The 20,345-nt window shown below is 37.3% G+C and overlaps 1 protein-coding gene across 1 annotated transcript in view; it reads left to right on the top strand.

The window, feature by feature from the left end:
* The window catches only part of EDNRA (endothelin receptor type A), a 60,482-nt gene that overhangs the window by 17,347 nt on the left and 22,790 nt on the right, over nucleotides 1-20,345 (top strand). The window contains exon 3 of the mRNA XM_061191616.1: nucleotides 17,065-17,192. Coding sequence (XP_061047599.1) covers nucleotides 17,065-17,192 — 128 coding nt within the window. The remainder of the gene's footprint in view (nucleotides 1-17,064; nucleotides 17,193-20,345) is intronic.

Genomic DNA, 20,345 nt, shown 5'->3' with positions numbered 1-20,345 from the left:
GCTTAGTTTCACAAAACAAAAATGTTTAGAATACTCCAGCGTTTCTCTTTCAAAATGATGTCATGTATGTCACAAATGCTGTGTTTCTCTGCCTATTTCCTTTGTTTCCACAAATTTGATGTTCTTATAGAAGCTAAATCTATGAAAATTTAGGGTAGTGTTACAACATTTAAGAGCCATAATACTTTGTAAACATTTTCGACATTTTATTGAGGTGTAATATACATGCAAAAAAAAAAAATGTACGTTAAGTGTCAGCTCTATGAATTTTCACCAAATGAACACATCTGTGTAACCAGGATCAAGAATCAGAACATTACCTGCACCCAGAAGTCCCTCAGTCACTAATTACCCAAACTCCCAAGGCAACCACTTTCCTGACTTCTAACAGCATGAATTTGTTTGCCTACTTTTGTGTTTTATGTAAATGGAACCATATGACATATAATCTTTTCTGTCTGGCTTCCTTTGATCAGCACTATGTTTGTGAGAGTAACCCATGCTGTTGAGTTTAGTTGTACCTTATTCATTCTCATTATTGTATAGCACTTCACTGTCTGAATATGCCACAATGTGTTTATTCATTCTACTTAGGTAGGCATTTAAATAGTTTCCAATTTTGAGCTCATATGAATAGTGCATCTATGGACATTCTCACATGCATCTTTTTGTGTGCATATATATTGCTGAAAAAAATAAATATATACAGATATATAAAACTTAACATGTATATATAAATATATATAACACTTAAATATCAACATATATACCTATATACTAAATAAATGCTTTTAATATAAATCTTGATCATGAATACTTAAATATCAACATATATATTTATATACTAAATATATGCTTTTAACATAAATCTTGATCATAATCCTTTCATATTTTGATCAGTAGTTTTGGAAAACCACCAGGGCATGGTACAGTACTGGGAACTAGGCAGAATTTCCTAGACGGAATTCTTTTCTAAAAGCTCTAAAGGCATGTGTCGCATATGTCTGAACTTTGTTCATTATAATTCTTCTTGGCCTTTCAAGCAAATCTATTATCTGCCTTCATATTGGATAATCCCCAAATCAACTCACACATTTACTAAGTGTCTATAGAAAACACAAAGAAATCTAGGACAGCTGTGCCTCTGAGTGGCTTGCATTCTGTGTGAGGATACATATATTCCATCAAGTTAGCCTGAATGCCAGGGGAATTTTATAGTCCAGTGTTCTGTTGAAATTTTTGGACCATTGAACACAATTTTACTGAAAAAAATAACATTTTCAATGTAAAACACCTATTAACATTTTCTTTAAAAACAGAAAAACTGTCATCTCTCCTTCTCCTAAAGTAATATATACAGCTAAACCAAAATCAATCAAATTAATCTCAAGAGACATAGAAATAAAATTAGGTTTCAGCATTTTCCATTACTGCTGCAGTAAATGGCCATTTATTTTAAAACTTTAAAACACCCCATGAAACACAGATTAAAAAGCACTGATTTCAGACAGTAAATGTTCTGAGAGTTTAAGCTGGATTGATGAAATTTTCCAGACAATCTCTCTGAGGTTATTTTTGTTAAATGACATATTTTGGGATGCCAGTTGCTAGGTAAAACTTGGAGGTTTAGTTGTAATCTGGTTACTACATTATTCTAAGACAAAATGGTAAGGGAGGGTTTTATAGAAATTTACCAAATTGTAGCATATGAAGATAGATCTAAAAGAAAATCCTTCCTAACATCAACACCAAAATTTGCACTGCAACATCACTAAAAAGAAATTTTATGTATCAAAACCACTGAGTAGATTTTAAATGGAATTCAATGGCGGTCTTACAAGGCCCTGAATACATACTGCCAAGAAGATATTCAGAACTTTGTGAAATGTGTGAACACTGGGCTTTGCAGTCTTATGATTGTGCCTTTAAACTTAGAGGATTTGTTGAAATTTTTCCTGCTTTTTGTTCTGAGGAAATAGTTACCTTCACAGTAATATTTTTATTGGTTTCATGGAGTGACCTTAAAATGCCTCCAGCTCCGGGGTTACTGTAAAGGAGGGGAAGTAAATCCAGGGGGAAGTTGTGCACATTAAGGTAATATTCCAGGGCCTAATTTGCAAGCACTGAGTACTCACCACTTTGGCTTGATCCTGTCTGATTCTCTGACCCAGGGGTGGGCAAACTACAGCCATGAGCCAAATCTGGCCCAAAGCCTATTTTTATAAATGAAGTTCTATTGGAACACAGCCATACCCATTGCTTACATAAATGGTTTCGACAGATACCAGATGGTCTGCAAAGCCCAAAATATTTACTATCTGGCCATTTACAGAAAAAGTTTATCCACCCCTTTGGCATCTCACCCGCTGCCCTGGCCCTGCTTTACTTTTTTTTTTTTTTCAAGTTTATTTATTATTTATTTTTGGCTGCCTTGGGTCTTCGTTGCTGTGCTCCGGTTTTGTCTAGTTGCAGCAAGCGGGGGCTACTCTTCGTTGAGGTGTGCGGGCTTCTCATTGCAGTGGCATCTCTTGTTGCGGAGCACGGGCTCTAGGCGTGTGGGCTTCAGTAGTTGTGGCCCGCTGGCTCTAGAGCGCAGGCTCAGTAGTTGTGGCGCACGGGCGTAGTTGCTCCGCGGCACGTGGGATCTTCCCGGACCAGGGCTCGAACCCGTGTCCGCTGCATTGGCAGGCGGATTCTTAACCACTGTGCCACCAGGGAAGTCCCCTGGCCCTGCTTTTCATCCTCGCCTCTCATTCTCCTCTATTTTGTCCTGTAGGAGGTCAGAGCTCAAGATCTGAGCTTCAAAAATATGAATAAGGCTTCATAACCTTCATTGTTCTTAAGTGGCTTATACCCACAACGCCCAAAAGAGTAAATGGGCATAATCCCAAGAAATCAAAGTATGTTTCTTTTTTAAAATGGTTTGCGACTGATTTTGAATAAATCACTTGATCTTTCAAGTCATTATCTTTGTATGAAAAAATAAAGAAGGGCCATCTCATGGAATCCCATTAGGCACAGTGACACATAGTAAGCCTGTTCCTGAGGTGACTCCTGACATAAATGAGACGAACAGCCCAGGGCTATTACCCTCCCTCTGTCTTCTGCATTTATGTTAGCAAACATCCAAACTTGGCCTCCTTGAAGGTCGTAGCAACTGGGTATCCTTGAAACCTGCTGGACAAAATCATGCATTTTCTGATGAAAATTGAAGAAGTTTTAAATTCTTTGTCGTGTGTTTAGAGACATCCATAACATTGTCTTTCAAGCAATTAATAGCAGCACTGAACCAGGAGGCTAGATCTTTGAGCAGCCATTCATGTTGCAGTTAAACAAGAAAAAGAACAAGGTAAAGATGACATTTCCATTTATTTTAGGGAAATCCCAAACAAAAGAAAAAAAAAAAATAGAGGTACTCCCCAGAGATCTTATAGATAAAAGATTTACATACTTGAAATTATTTGATCAGAAAATCACTACATTTTATATTTCTTTGATAGACCAATTAAATTATACAGTCATAACTAAAGATAGATGAATTTTTATCTCTGGGCTATAAAATTCAAGGAATATATATTTGGTAATGGACAGAAAGGCCATGTCATAGACAAAGGGGGAGGTGGGGAAAAATATGAGATAGTCCATGTTCCTTCTTTTTTAACAGTATGTGTATGTGTGTATGTGATTTTGTGGCACAGGTATTACTTGTATACGTCAGACCTTTTAAAATTGTTGGTGAAGGAAGGGGGAGCTGCAGGGATGGGAGAAAGAAGACAAAGTTGGGTGATGGAGATCCATCCTTGGGACTCTACTTTTAGCCACTCTGTAATTCAGCAGGCACACCCAAGACAGTTCATATATATTTAAGAAAGGGAGGGAAGGGAAGGAAGGAGGAAGGGAGAGAGGGAGGGAACCTAGACTCTCAGAATGTGAGGAGTCAACATTTGTAGTTCCAGTTATGTGAACCAGAACTTGGAGCTATTTATAATTTTACAGAGACACTAATTCAAATTGGCCCTGCTTGCAGGCTGATATAATAAAGGCAGGCTCTCAGCTGATAGACCCGATTCTACCTCTACTGTGGTTTGGAAATTTTTACTTGTTTGCCATATCTCTGATTAACTCTGATGAAGTGATAAATATTTGGTTTGCGGAAATGGTCCAGAAGAAAAAGCTGGTACTAGAATTGAACATGTCTAATAAAGTATTATTTCTTAGCCAGAAACTTTGGATAATTGAACAACTGGAGAGAAGCAAGTGCCTTAGGGCTTAATATCTATTATTTGATCACTTTTTAGGTTCTGTGACCCTCAGTGGATCTCCACATTCTGTTTAGACTACCTCTTCTATGCTAAAGATATACATGGTCCATGACTAATGGTTAAGGTGGTAAATTTTATGTTATGTATACTTTACCACAGTTGAAATTTTTTTAAATCTTAAACTTTGCACTTAAATGAAAATGTAGAAGTATAAAACTTTAGGGACAAAAAGGGAGAAAATCTTTGACATCTAGGACTAAGTAAAGAATTCTTACACTTGACACCAAAAGCGCAATCTATAGAAAACTGATAAATAGGACCTCATCAAAATTTAAAACTTTTACTCTGCAAAGGACCCTCTTAAGAGGATGAAAAAACATGCTACAGACTGTGAGAAAGTATTTGCAATCAACAGGATGAAAAAACAAGCTACAGATTGGGAGAAAATATTTGCAATCAACATGTCTAACCAAAGGAGTAGTTTCTAGAACATATTAAAAACTCTCAAAATTCAACAGCAAAAAAACCAAACAATCCAGGCAGAAAATGGGCAAAAAAACATGAACAGAAATTTTGCTGAAGAGGATATAAAGCTGGTCGATAAACACATGAAAAGATATTCATCATTATTAGCCACTAGCGAAATGCAGAACTGAAACCTCGGTGATATATCACTACACACCTATCAGAATGGGTAAAATTAAAAAATAGTGACAACACTTAATACTGGCAAGGATGAGAAGAAACTGGATCATCATACATCACTGGTGAGACTGAGAAATTGTAGAAGCACTCTAGAAAAGACTTTGGAAGTTTATTATAAAACTAGACATGCAATTACCGTAAGACCCAGCAATTGCAATCTTGGGCATTTATGCCAAAGAAATGAAAATTATGTTCATGTAAAAACCTGTTCAGGCATGTTCATAGTAGCTATATTTGTAATAGCCTGAACCTGGAAGCAACCCAGATGTTCTTTAGTGGGTGAGTGGTTAAATAAACTATGGTACATCCATTCCATAGAGTACTACTCAGTGACAAAAAGGAACAAGCTATTGATACACACAACAACTTGGATGAATCTCAAGGGAATCATGGTGAGTGGAAAAAAAAAAAAGCTTATCTCAAAAGATTACATACTATAATTCCATTTATATAACATACTTGAACTGACAGAGTTATTGAGATGGAGGACAGATTAATGGTTTCCAGGGGCTAGGGAGTTCAAGGGAGAAGGGAAGGGAGTGTGGTTAAGGGGTCCTTGTGGTGATGGACCTATTCCATGTCTTGCCTGGAGGTCGATACACAAACCTACACATGTGATAAAATTGCATAAATACAAACAAATCAATGAGTAACACGGGAGAAATCTGAATAATATCACTGGATCATATCAATGTCAAAGAAATGGTTGTACCAGTTTACATTCCCACCAGCATTATATGAGGGTTCCAATTTCTCCACATCCTCACCAACTTATTATTGTCAGTCTTCTTTATTATAGCTATTCTAATGATGTGTAGCGGTAGCTCATTGTGGCTTTAATGTACTTTTCCCTTAATGATGAATGATACTGAGCATTTTTCATTTTCATGTACTTAGCTATTTGTATTTCTACTTTGGTGACATGTCTATTTAAATCTTTTACTCTTTTTAATTATGTTATTTCTCTTTATATTTTTTAATTGTAGGAGTTCTTTACGTATTCTGGATGGAAATCCTTCATCAGATATATGATTTGCAAATATTTTTTCCCACTCCGTAGCTTTTCTTTTCATTTTCTAAATGGTGTCTTTTGAAGAGCAAAATTTTAAAATTTTGATGAAATCCAATTTATCAAATTTTTTTCTTTTATGGACATGTTTCTGTGTCATATCTATGAAATCTTTGCCTAAGCCAAAATCACAAAAAAATTCTCTTATTTTTTTAACAGTTTTATAATTTTAGCCCTTACATTTAGATCTACGATCACAATTAATTTTTGTGTAGTATATGAGGTAAGCATCTAAGTTCACTTTTTTGCATACACATATCCAATTGTCCCAACACCATTTATTGAAAAGACTATCGTCTCCTCAAAGAACTGCCTTGGCACCTTTGTTAAAACTTAATCGATGATAAATATAAGGGTTTATTTCTGTCTTTTCTTTTCTAGTCCAATGACTTATGTGTCTATTGTTATGCCAATACCATTCTGCCTTGATCACTGTAGTTTATAGTAAGTTTTTAAACAGGTACTATAAGTCCTACTTTGTTGGATTTGTTTTTTCAAAAAAATTTTGGCTATTCTGGGTCCTTTACATTTCTATATAAATTTTAAGATCAACTTGCTAATTTCCTTGAATTTACATAGGAATTGTATTGACTCTTTGGATGGATTTAGAGAAAATTGCCATCTTAACAATACTCATCCTTCCAATGCAAAAACATTTATTTAGGTCTTTGATTTCTCCAGTATTTGGTAGCTTTCAGCAAACATGTCTTATACTTCTTTAGTTAAATTTATTCCTAAGTATTTTATTCTTTTTTTGATGCTATTTTGAATGGAATTGTCTCAATTTCATTTTTGTATTTTTCATTTCTAGTATATACAAATGCAACCAATGTTTGTATATTGCTTTTGTAGCCTATGACCTTGCTGAAGTCCTCACCATTACTCTTGCAGCATCAACTTTTTTCCACAGCTAGTGTGTGATGGCGAAGAATGCAATGACTTAGTTTTGTGCCACTGCTTGATTCATGCTAAGGCACTGGTAGTTTTAACCACTGTTGCTTTTGCACCAATAGTGCAAATGTCAACCAGTAGAAAAGGCAGTCATCTCAGTGTTATCTTGATTTTGCAGGTCCTATGAAAGGTTCTCCTGAACCATGAAAAGGGATCTCCAGGGGTCCTCAGGCAACACTTAGAGAACCACTGATCTAGATGGTCTCTAAGCACCTGTCCAAAATCTAAAATGCTATAATTTTTCAGATCTAAGATAAATGTCATTTACCAAACTTGTCTTAATAACATTTGCTTAAGTCGCTGATTTTCATGGCAGTCAATATTCCTTAGACAATTGCTGCATGTAAAACAATGTACCAAGTGTCCTGAGAGAGATGAAAAGGAAATAGAACATTGGCCCTAATCTCAAGGAAATGGTACAAGTCTCTCTCAATACTCAAGTGTCTAGGAAAGGAAGCCCAGCTAATTAGTAGGCTAATTACATTAGACCCCAAATTTGTATGTTTTCTGTTCTAGGTAGCACTAAAAATAAACAAAATACTTACAATGGAGATATAGTATGTGTCGAATATCAAGACTGAGAAGTAAAACTAGGTTAAAATCTATTATTCTTGACTTATACAATTTAATGTTATCTCATTTCCAAATGACTGGAAATAAGACAAAGTAGGATCAAACTAATTTTCAAATTTTTTAATTCTTAATTTTACACTATGATTTATAACAGACCCTTGACTGGAAGCTTAAAATAGCCACTTACCTACTGTTTTTTCCTGCATTTTACTTATAGTCAGGATTTACAGTATGGTGCTTATAGCTCACTGGGCAAATTTTCTGTATATTTTAGCTTCTCCCTGGAGAGGAATAAAATACTGTTCATACATTCGAGGTAAATAAATAATCTCAAGACTTCATCTATGGGATTCCACAGGTACTAACATCCTTCACCCTTTTGGGTAGAAAAAAGAAAGGCAAAAAGGACTAAAATACTCATAGTTGGGAAGAATAAAAGAGAAATTGGGAAGACAAAATTATTCATATAAAATGAAGGGAGGGATTGAGGTTAAGCAAGTTTAGGGATAAATGGAGTTGATAATAGTTTCAGAGAAACCAGCCACAGACTGGAGTTCTGATATGAAAAAAAAAAATCATGCAATTTAAGAGCTGGCAGAGAATTTAGAGATAAGAAATGTTGGGCCAGAACGAGATTATATGGCAGAGGAGGAAGGCAAAGCCCAAAGATTTCTGACAGGGCTAGAGCTGGAAGCCAGAATTTCTAACTTCCCTGCAGTATATTACATCCTTCCCTCTTCTAAAACTTCAGTGGGTGAATTGTTTACATGCATGTCATTCTTATGTGAAGCATCATTACATGACTGGTAACTCAGCCATCTTGAGCATGTCTTCCTAATTCACTTTTTACATCAGCTATTGCAAATTGTCTTATTTCCTAATGAATTTCTGTTATTAAATATTCAAAATCACCTCAACCTTATTTACTGTAACACATCAGCTTCAGCATCAATAGTGTTCTTTTTTCCCCAAAAGACACATATGGTATCATTTTCTTCATGCCGCATACCGCATCTTAGTTGGGTCATCGTTTCCATCAACACAAGGATAATTGTGACCACATGACATACTTTACAATGAAGAATTAACCCCAGTTCTTAAGATTTCACACATTACATCATTAAATAGGCAGCATGCTTTCAAATATGCTGTTGGCTTTTGCTTTTTTCTACTTATTACCACCTTCCTGATAAGTTTTTTGGGGCTACTACCTAAAACTACATGTGGAAATCTCTACCAGTTTATTTTTTGTTTTGTTTTGTTCTGCTTTGTTTTTGCCTGCATGTTTCTTTTAAATAAGTACTAGCATGTACTACCATAGAGAGTGATGATTAAAATAAACAGTAACATTTTTTCAATAGGTTTTGGGTCTTATTGTGTGTCCAGGTCAGAGCACTTATTTTCTATAATTAACTATCTTTTCTCCATCCAGGAAAAGCCAGGTTCATTCCTTCCAACGTAAATCTTCTCTCCATTATGAATTAAATCCTAAAATACTGACACATATATTTGGCACTAACCTATACAATTTTGATACTGAGTGCTTCTAACTTTTCTTTTTTAAAAACATTTAATTCTTCTCCATCCAATGATCCTTTGGTTTTAGGCATACCAAAAAAGTAGAAGTCATAAATCCCTTGATTCTAGATTGGCATCCTTACAGCAGCTTTATCAGAGACATTTCTTTTCATTCCCAGCCTTCAGGTGACTGAGATTCTTGGGGATAATAAGCCCATATCTTGGGTGAACCATCTTTCCTCTAATGAAATAACCTTCCTGGGTTTGGAACTTGGTTTTAAAAAGTATTTTTTTGGGACTTCCCTGGTGGTGCAGAGGTTAAGAATCTGCCTGACAATGCAGGGGACACGGGTTCGAGCCCTGGTCCGGGAAGATCCCACATGCCACGGAGCAACTAAGCCTGTGAGCCACAACTACTGAGCCTGTGCTCTAGAGCCGGCGAGCCACAACTAATGAGCCCGGTCGCCTAGAGCCCGTGCTCCGCAACAAGAGAAGCCACTGCAATGAGAAGCTTGTGCACCGCAACAAAGAGTAGCCCCTGCTCGCCAAACTAAAGAAAGCCCATGCGCAGCAACAAAGACCCAATGCAGCCAAAAATAAATAATAAATAAATTTTTAAAAAATTAAAAGTATTTTTTCCTCTTTTTTGTTTTTTCTCTCTTTCACCTGGTTGTTATTAACATCTATGTATTTCAGATTCTAAGAAGTTAAGACACCGAAACACTGAATATTCAATGGTGAAATAGATGGATAGTGGGTAGTAGCAACAACCTCAAGTTTTCTAATCTAAGTGCAGAGTAGCTGGAGCAGTTCCTCAAAACCCATCTCTTACAGGAACTAACATTTACAACCTGCGATGGGTCAGGCCCTGTTCTAAGGACTTTGCCTGGATTGATTCATTTCACACTCACGTCAACCATATGGCATAGTTTTCACCTCCAGTTTTCACTGAGGCACAGTTCACTTGAGTAAGTCATGTAGGGTACAAGGCAGCCGGGTTCCAGAGCCTTCTCTGGCTGAGTTCCCACATAATGTTGCTTGCAGCTTCTTTAGGGTCACATCTGTTCATCTTCTGGGTAGTCATTTCCTTGTGAATGGGGCCCTTTGTACCTGTGGGGTCTGCCACCCCCCTGTACCTGGTAACCTGGATGACCGTCCTTCACAATCTCACTGGAAAAAACAGACAGAAAGTAGAGACTGATAACCACAGGCCATGCAACTAGCTCACATTTCCAGATACTTACTTCTGCTAACTGCTTTCTATGGATTGTCTCTTCTATCACCCACAGTAACCCTGTGAGGTAGCTGCCATCACCATTTCCATTTTCTAGAGGAGGAAACTGAGAAGCAGCGAGGTTAACCAACATGCCAAGGTCACATGGTCTGAAACATAGCAGAGCTGGGATTCAGTCCAACCCAGGAAGTCGAGCTTCAGGGCCCATGCTCTTTACTACACCAAGCCACTTGCTTTCATTAAAAGGAGTGCTTCTCCATCCTCCCAGGTCACAGAGGGCACCCAGAGTCGAGAACATCTGTGGAGTGTCTGCTCTGCTCTAAGGATGTCATGCTTTCCAAATTCTTGGGCTGGTCGGGAGGCAAGGGGAGCCTGTCAAAGGAAAAAGTGTATGGGTAGGGTGGAAGCCATGGGTTTTGTTTTATTTATTTGATTTGATTTCTGTGAAAACTCTGCCTCAATCCGGAAGCAATTAAAGCATAAGGGAAAGGCAAAATTCATTCTCAGTCACGCAAAGTGACTTATTTTATTGTAACCAATTTGAGATTTGCAACAGCCAGAAAACATGTCCTCATAGAAGGCCTGTCCTGGGCATCACAGGCTTTATTACCATCCCAGTCTGTACTGTCAGGAGACGTAGAACATCTTTACTGCTGATTCGACTATGTACCAACTTCTACATCCCAGCCCCTGCCCCAGAAAGAAAGAAAACCTCAGAACCCCACTTTTTGAAGACTGGTACCTGGTCCGTCATGCCCAGCTTCAAGTGACCCAACGATAATCCATGTTGAGGGGAAGAGAACATTTTATTTACTTTGAGGTTTCCAGCTATTACAGACTATATTCATAAATCCCTCATTCCTTCCTGAGATGGGTGGGTTGGGATGAAGGGAAGGAGGAGAAGCCCTCATCCTCACCGGATGGGCTGGAATGAAAATTAGCACAAAGAAAAATGCACTGCTGGTTTTACTTATCCCATTATTAAGATGCCATGACAATAACGATAATATCCAAGTAATGGCATTAGCATCTGGAATGGATAAAAAGAGGGGGTAAATTCATTTATATTATCCTTTTCTTCATGGTCATGAATAATTGGTAAGTTTCAGTTTATGATTACAAACTATAGCAGTTCAAAATAACTAACGTCTGTGCAGTGTACATTCAGTTTGTGGATTCTCTCATAAGCATTGTCCCACTTGAGCCTCCCAGATGGTCATCACACCATTGTGGCAGGTATGAGAACCACCCCACTTAACAAGTACAGGAATGAGACATAACAATGGGTAAGTGGCTTACCCAAGGTCACTGTTGCTAACAGATAAATCTTGTATTTGAACCTAAGTCTTATGAATTGACAGTCTAAGTTGATTTTAAGGAAAGAACAGCCTTATTTCATAATGCCAAGCTGGTGAGGCCTGGGACATTAGGCCTGGGACATGAGAGTCATGCATACCAGTTAGGTCACCTGCTACTGAGCTGTACCTTTCTATACTGATGGCTTTAGGCACTATCGGCATGAGAGGGGTGCAAACTACGTGGCCCCAAGCCATTATGAATTTTTATTTATGTCTATATTATATTCTATTTTCTGCTCATCCTGCACTATCTGGCTGTCAACTATCTATCAGTTTTTTATTGATCATGACATCTCTAGAGTAGAGGTTCTCAGGGCAGAGGTTGGCGGACTAGCAGCATCAGCATCACCTGGGAACTCATTAGAAGTGCAAAGTCACGGGCTTCCCTGGTGGCGCAGTGGTTAAGACTCCACCTGCCAATGCAGGGGACACGGGTTCGAGCCCTGGTCCAGGAATATCCCACATGCCACGGAGCAACAAAGCCCGTGCGCCACAACTACTGAGCCTGCCCTCTAGAGCCCACGAGCCACAACTGCTGAGCCTGGGAGCCACAACTACTGAAGCCCACGTGCCTAGAGCTGGTGCTCCGCAACAAGAGAAGCCACCGCGATGAGAAGCCCGCGCACCGCAACGAAGAGTAGCCGCTGCGCGTAGCAGTGAAGACCCAACGCAGCCAAAAAAAAAAAAAAAAAAACAAGTGCAAAGTCTCAGGCCCCACCTCAGACCTACTGAATCAGGAACTCGGGGCGGGGGCCGCGCAGCAGTGTGGTTTAATAGGCCCTCAGATGATGCTGAACCTGCTGAAGCTTGAAAACAAGTGTGCTAAAGCAGTGATTCTCAACCTTGGCTGTACATTGGAATCACCTGGAAGCTTTAAAAACTTCCGGGCTTGTGTCCCAACTCCAGAGATCCTGATTTAATTGGCCTAGGACAGGGTTTTTAACCTCAGCGCTACTGACATTTTGGGCTAGATAATTGTTCATTAGAGGGCCTGGCCTGTGCATTGCAAGATATTCAACAGCATCCCTGGCCTCTACCTACCAGATGTTAGTAGCCTCCCAACAATTTGTAATAACGAAAAATGTCTCCAGACGTTGCCAAATGTTCCCTGGGAGACAAAGCACCCCACAGTGAAGAGCAGTCATCTAGGGGCATGGCCTGGGCATTGGTATTTTTAAAAGCTCCCTCAATCATTCTAATGTACAGCCAAGGCTGAGAACCATTACTCAAGAGGGTTTGTATTGATGAGTAGCTTTGGATGTGCAATGCACAAATAACAGAACCATTTAAAAAGAACAATAAAAATGGGTGTAAAGTAAAAACAAATCAACCTGCGGGGAAGACTCAGACCGTTCGCCCGTAAGTCAAGGACGTGAACTTCAGGGCATAAATTTCACAGCAACCATTTGGCGCCTTACATTTTTGCTTACTTTCTGGTTGTCATGTATGTTCCAGAAAGCTGACATAAGCAGGTACGTTGTACATACTATCAGTAAAAGATCACAACTAAGTAGAAATTGCTTTGTACCAAATATAGTAGTGGCCAGACATCCTGCTTTTGAATCTAGTCATTCTAAAAACAGGGTGCTTATTGGTGGATCATGTGGTACAAGTCCTTAGGTAAATCTGTTTCGACAGGTTAAAAAATGCAGCCTATCAATTTTATGTTGATTTTTCCACAATCCGAATCAGCCACACAAATACAGAATTTCTACATTAATTTGTGCCATTTAGTAGTGCTTTAGTTTTCAGGTGGAGATCAGGACTTTAATTACGTTTCAGCTGAAGAAAAGTCCCCTCAGAAAAGTCCTAAAGCAAAATCCATGTTCAGCAGATGACCCTCTGCTGCCTAGGTTGCCCTGGGCTGTTCCTCTGTGGTCCACTTGAGAACCCGATTGGACCATAGGACGGGCGTCATCTTCAGGTGCCTGCTCTGTGGCTCTTATCAAGCTGGACAGTCTCAGCACAAAGGGAGGGCTCTCCGAGCAAAGTGTTTGGCAGCCCCTCTTTACCGTGGACTTTTCAACAGAAGTGTATTCTCCCACCTCCTCCAACAACTAGTTGAACGGTGCATTGTTTGTTTCAACATAAAGAGTGGAAATACTACTTTCAGATACTGTTAAATGACTTTTAAATAGAAAGTAAATTATAAGGTGAATGTGTTTTCTGTGGAAAATTGGTGCTATCAAATTTCAAAATGTGAAAATATTTCCCTGAATTAGTGAGTTGAAATCATTAATTTGTTCAACACCTACTACATACAAGGTACTGTGTGATGCCCTTGGAAGTTATAAATATGAGGGTTACATAAAAGCACAGACCCTCTTAGGGCAAAAATAAGCTATGACTGCTCCAAGGTGCCAGATTTACCCTTGAACCAATCCGACTTGTTAGTCTGTCAGACTGGTTTGGTTTTTCTTTCATTGAATTGATATTAGCTTGTTAACAATAATGAAATCAACTAGTTCTTTTACCATGGTCTGTTTATGCTAAGCAGTTCTTTATCTTTTCCTATCCTAGTCTAAGTGGTTTTCCTCAACGTGCTTTTAAAAAATCAAAACATTTTAATTAGGCAATAGAACTGCTTCCCAGAAGTCTGCTCTAGGAAACAAAATCATAAAAGACTGCTGAAAGGTATTATTTCCATAATGTTCTGATTTTTTAAAAAAAAAAACAAACAGGATTTATGTACATAGGGAGTTTTCTGGAAGAAAACACAATTTATAATTAACAGTGGTTGCCTTTGGGCAGGGAATTAAGGGGTCTTGAATAGAAGGGAGACTTAACTTTTCATTATACAAGTTTTTATACAGCTTAACTTTTACCATTTTAAATATTGTATTTTCCATTTTAAACGCTAGTAAATAACAGAAAGGATACATTTCCCGTAGTCTTTCATAAGCTCCAAAATGCCTCTTCTAAATAAGAGAAAAATAGGTGAGCTATACTCTATGTCTCTTTGATGTCTTCCTTTTGTATGTGTTTTCTTGCTAAGACAGAGTGGGCTGAAAGGAGTCTTTGAATCTAAGATTACTCCAATATTGGTTCCATGAAAGAGGTTAACAAGCAGGTCCTACTTGAGATTGAGTAGTTAAGCAGGGCCTCTTTGAGGAAGCCAGCTTTAACCAGAAAGAGAAGTTGCCTGCAGGTAGGACCCTAATTTCCTGCTGGCAGCATGAGAACGGTTACTATCCATACATCCCTTGAGAATGAAGTGGATATACATCAGGGATGTCTACACTGTGATTGTACCTAAAATTTTTTTCCAATGATTTCTTTCATTCTCCTTTGTCAGTAATTCCCAAGAAGAATCAATGCTGGCAAAGAAAAACAAAACAAAAAAAAGAACAACAAAAATAACCAAACACCTATTTGTGTCAAAGAAAGACAATTCTGTGATCTATTTGGTGCTCACCAATTCCACGATATCTTTCTCTTGAGTGCTTTCTTTACACCTAATCCTAATTAAAAGTTTAAGCAAGCATGAAAAAAAAATATTTCAATTGAGATTGGAAGGGCCTGAAACAATACATGTTCTGTTGTGGGTTCTCCCAGATCATTTTTCTTAGCACTTGTTGCTTAGACCTGCACGGGATTTCAGAGTCTCCCTTGTTAAGCCAGAAACATCCTTTTCTTTTCTCTCATTGTTGGATATGTGAATTGGGAAATCCATCCACGTAGATTTCAGGATCCTCTGTCTCCTGGAATGAACCAACCATAACAATTCAACTGTTCCAAAACTTATCCTATAACAATCCTTACACATTTTAATTACATCTCTCTAGTCTTTAGTGGAGAATTACAGTTCTGGGACAAAATACTAAACTCTCACTGTGTAAAAAGTAATTTTCAGGTTTTCTTTTTAGGGGGTGATTCATCTCAGAAATAATGTTTTATGTGTTTACTTGCATCAGGCATTCATAACTAGCAATCAGCAATGGTATAATTATTTTTTAGCTTCGTGAGAACTGTCAGAGTTTAGGGCAGTATTTCTGTGAAGAGCCTACTGGTTGTCCTTGGACAAAGGTATTTATGGAAATTCTAAGACACCAACCAAGACCAGTTAGAGTGAGAGGAAGAAGAGACCAGCAGCAGGGCTGGATTGAAGGAAAAGGTCTTTTAGAAAACTACTCAGAAGAAGGGAAATATGTTTGAAAACCAAAAAGAGAGAACATCAGAAATTAAGTCAAACAGGATCTTAGCCATAAAAAATAGAATTATAGATAGCCCTATGTTACTAAACTCTCAAAATGCATAAGTTCTGATTTTGTATTTCTCGGGTAATAGTTTCCTATCCTCTTTCCATGGACTCATATTAATGACCACGCCAACCATGAAATTAAACCTTACTCTCTTAGAAATGGTAGAACGAAATTGGAAGGTCAACTTAGAGTTACTATGGCGATAGGTACTCTGCAAAAAAAAGAAGTTTGTCAAGTTAGTACAATATTATTTCCTATTGAGTGGAGTAAGTTTAAATTCTGAGTCACTAAGCAAACATAACAAAGGACATCAATACCATTTTTACTCTTGAAAAGGCATCATAGATATTCAGCAGAGACTTCCTCCTTTTAGGTAGCTGAGCTATTATTTAAGGCCATGCTTCTAGTACGATACCTAATTAGATATCAGCAATTCACAGAGGATTTATGTTCTTGCTACTCACCACAGCCACTAGAGGGTCATCACCCTCTCCCTGGAACAAAAATTTCAAATTGTCAACGTGGAAGAATAGATGTCCCTGCAAATGCTACAAACAGGTCACAGTAACCACATTTTCTTGTATGATAAAGGAAAATCTGAGCCTAAATAAAGATAGGCCACTGGTGTCACACCTGCTGAAGCAGGGCAGCAAGTTAAGCATGGAGGAAAAGGTGAGTTTCAAGTGGCTTTAGCTGTTAACCAGCTGGCAAAGCCAGTACATTCTAAACCACTTCATTTTCCCAGTATTCTCCAGAACATCTTATTCAGAGCTTTGGCTGATTGTCAGGAGATAATATAATCTCCCAATGCCACTAGCTGAAAATGATTCATTTTACTCATGTTTTAGTAAGACTCGATCAGAGATGACTGCCTGCTTCTCAATTAAGCTGTCATCCAAACCCCCAAATTTTGCTCCTCTTTGAAAATTAGGCGGCGTGACTACTTCCTATAAGATCAAAGTTTTATCTCTTGTTATTATATTTATCACTCTCCACATTGTTCAGTATTAAAAAATTGCTGAGGCTTTAAAATATGAAAAAAAATGATGATAATACTCTATTGCTACCACACTAACTGAAAAGCATAGTGAACGATAAAATTTAGAAGTTTGGAAGCCTAATTAGAAATATAAGTGTCCGTGTATCCTATGCTGGCTCTGCCATTTCTTACCATGCTCTTTCCTTTTTTCAGCTGCTGGCTGGGCGCTGGCCTTTTGATCACAATGACTTTGGCGTATTTCTCTGCAAGTTGTTCCCCTTTTTGCAGAAGTCCTCAGTGGGGATCACCGTCCTCAATCTCTGTGCTCTCAGCGTTGACAGGTAACGTGGTTCTTTCCCTTTACTCTGTTGTTGGGTTTAGAAAAGCAATTTTCTCAGAAAGAAGAGAACTCGAGGAGCCTTGAGAATTGGTGTTCAAGACAGTTGTTCAATAGTTCCCAGGAATGAAAATACTAGCAATCTTGCTCTACTGTTTAGAATTGCTTTCCACAGTTGCTGATTACCAGCCATCTTTGGTGCAGGCAACTTGTACCGAGAGCATTTCACCAACTATATCCATTTGACATCCTTATGGCAAAGAAGGAAAAAGGAACATGTTAGATGGAATGAATGTTGGAAAAGGAAATTCTAGGACATCCAAATTCTGTATTTTCAATGGTAGATTTCTCATTAGAAAAAAGAAGATACTGTTCAATTGTTTTTCTAATGCTTGATTAGTTGAACTGAGCGGTGAGTACTCAGAATTATGTTCTAATCTATGCTTTTCTGAATACCTGAAATGCTTCCTAATTTTTAAAAAGAGGACAACAGAAGCACCCCTTGATCCAACTCTGAAAAAAACCATCAAGTATCTCAGAGTCTTTCCAGAATTCTTCTCAAACATGGATGTCAAGGCGTCAAGAAAGAAGTCCTTCTGAATTCCATGAACTTCTAGAAGGTATTTTCTATACCTTCTAATTTTCATAGCAGGAATTATAAAAAATGAAGTTAGGAACTCTATAACACGTTTTGTGGTGCTTTTTTATATTGAAAATAATCCTTTGCAAATGCTGTTTAATGTCCTATTTAGGTGGTTTACCTACAATTTAGGAGAGGTTTTCATTTTTCCTTTCACACTCTGACAATCACTTTATCAGAGCACGTAAGTCCCATCATCATAGAAATAAAAGGCCCACTTTCTTAAAGAACATTTTAGTGTTTACAGGTATTCTATTATTTATCATTAACAATTAATTTTCAGGACCAAAAATGTTATTGTTAAAACATAAAAATACTCATTCCATTGGTAGTAGAAAATTATAATGGTAACCTTGTTATAAATTTATGGTTATAATAATTGTGAAACACTAAACAAAATGTTTAGTAGTGTTATTAAAAATAAATTTATTGCTGAAATTAAAACAAAAAAATTCCATTAGTAGTTTAAACTGCAGTAATGCTATTGACAAAAATGCTACCACTGCAGTGGTAAACACAAAGATCAGAAATAATTTCATCACCTATTAGTAGGATTCACAGTGATTCCCAGGAAAACCTGAGGTCTACATAGGTTTCTTCTGCATCATATCAGATGTTAAAGAAATGCAGATGCTGCATAAAAATATTTACGTACAATAGATGGCCACTGTATCACTTTCACTTGACAAATAATAGATTATGCTACTTGTGACCATGTCCTAAAAACTTAAGCAAGCATTTATAATCTGGATTTTATTCACTAATGAATTCTCATTCTGCTGTTCCCACTCCTAGCACCCCAATAATATCATTTCCTCTTGTATCTAAAGTATTGTATTATCTAAAAATTAAAGTCATTAAATTATATCTATTACATTACTAATACATGAAAAATTTTTCCTACCTGTATTTATCAAGTTGTATATTTAGAGATGTAGCTAGGTATTTTCATTATAATATCCAATTAAATTTTTAAATTATAATATAACTCTAAAACCCATATGGGGAAAAGAAACAAGAAAATAATCATGACAATTTTAAAAAGAATTATGTTTCCTATATGCATATTCTTCCTATATGATATTCTTAAATGTTATAAAGCTACAGTTTTAAAACAATGTGGTACACACACATATACACATTGACAAATCAATGGAAAAAACAGAAACAGGTGTCAGAGGGTACAAGAACATAATATAGGCTGAAATCACTTTAATGGGGAAAGGAAAGATTCATCAATAAACAGTGCTATGTACCATCTGGGGGAAAAAACATGTTAAAGTCTTATTTTGTACAATATATCAGTAATAATATTTATAATTATTACCATTTATTGAGTATTAGTATGTACCAGGCCCTGTTAAAAATACTTTCCAGAAATTATTTTATTTAATCCTTATAACAACACCTGTGATGGTGCTATAATTATCCCTATTTTACAGATGAGGAAGCTGAGGTCGAAAGGGCTTAATCAAGGCCACTTGGCTACAAAGTTTTGGAGCCATAATCAAATAAAAGTAGTGTGTGTTCTTAACCACTATGCGCAAGCTGCAAAAACTTAAACCATAGAGCAATAGAAGAAAATAAACCAATATCTTTTTGATCTCTAGAAAAGGAAGACTTTTTGAACCTAAAGTGGATGGTAGAAAATCTGAATAAAACTATAAATGCATTTCAGGACATAAAATTTTAAAATGTGAATATCAAACATTCATAAAATTAAAAAACAAATAAATAAAGCAATAATCCAGGGAAAATATTTGCAGCAAAACTACAATATGTTAATATTCTTGGTATTTAAAGAAGCCATACAAATAGTAATTAAAATCTTACTACTTCCATATAAAAAGGGCATGAGTGTAAAAATCACCAAAGAAGAAATTAAAATGACTAACATATGAATCATGTTCACGTTATCAAAGAAATTCTCATTAAAAGGCATGTTTCTCAAAATCTGGTGGTAGTAGGGAATTGAACAGCCCTTCCAGAAACTAAAATCCTACAAATGTTTTTGCCTTCTGACCCAGTAATTACAATTTTTACGATCAATTCTATGGAAATGATCCAAAATTTGAACAAAGAAGTCAGGTACAAAGATGTTCCTTACAACAGCGGTCCCCAACCTTTTTGGCACCAGGGACCAGTTTCATGGAAGACAATTTTTCCATGGACCAGGGTGAGTGGGGGATGGTTTTGGGATGATTCAAGTGCATTACATTTATTGTGCACTTTATTTCTATTATTATTACATTATAATATATAATGAAATAATTATACAACTCACCATAATGCAGAGTCAGTGGGAGCCCTGGGCTTGTTTTCACTTGCCACTCACTGATAGGGTTTTGATATGAGTCTGCAAGCAATTGATTTATTATGGTTTCTGTGCAGTCACACCTCTCTGCTAATGATAATCTGTATTTGCAGCCACTCCCCAGCGCTAGCATCACCGCCTCAGCTCCACTTCAGATCATCAGGCATTAGATGCTCATAAGGAGCACGCAACCTAGATCCCTC

This window comes from Eubalaena glacialis, chromosome 5, assembly GCF_028564815.1.
Source record: "Eubalaena glacialis isolate mEubGla1 chromosome 5, mEubGla1.1.hap2.+ XY, whole genome shotgun sequence".
Taxonomy (NCBI): Eukaryota; Metazoa; Chordata; class Mammalia; order Artiodactyla; family Balaenidae; genus Eubalaena; species Eubalaena glacialis.
The sequence above is the reverse complement of the archived record's forward strand: the minus strand, read 5'-3'. Positions and strand labels throughout refer to the sequence as shown.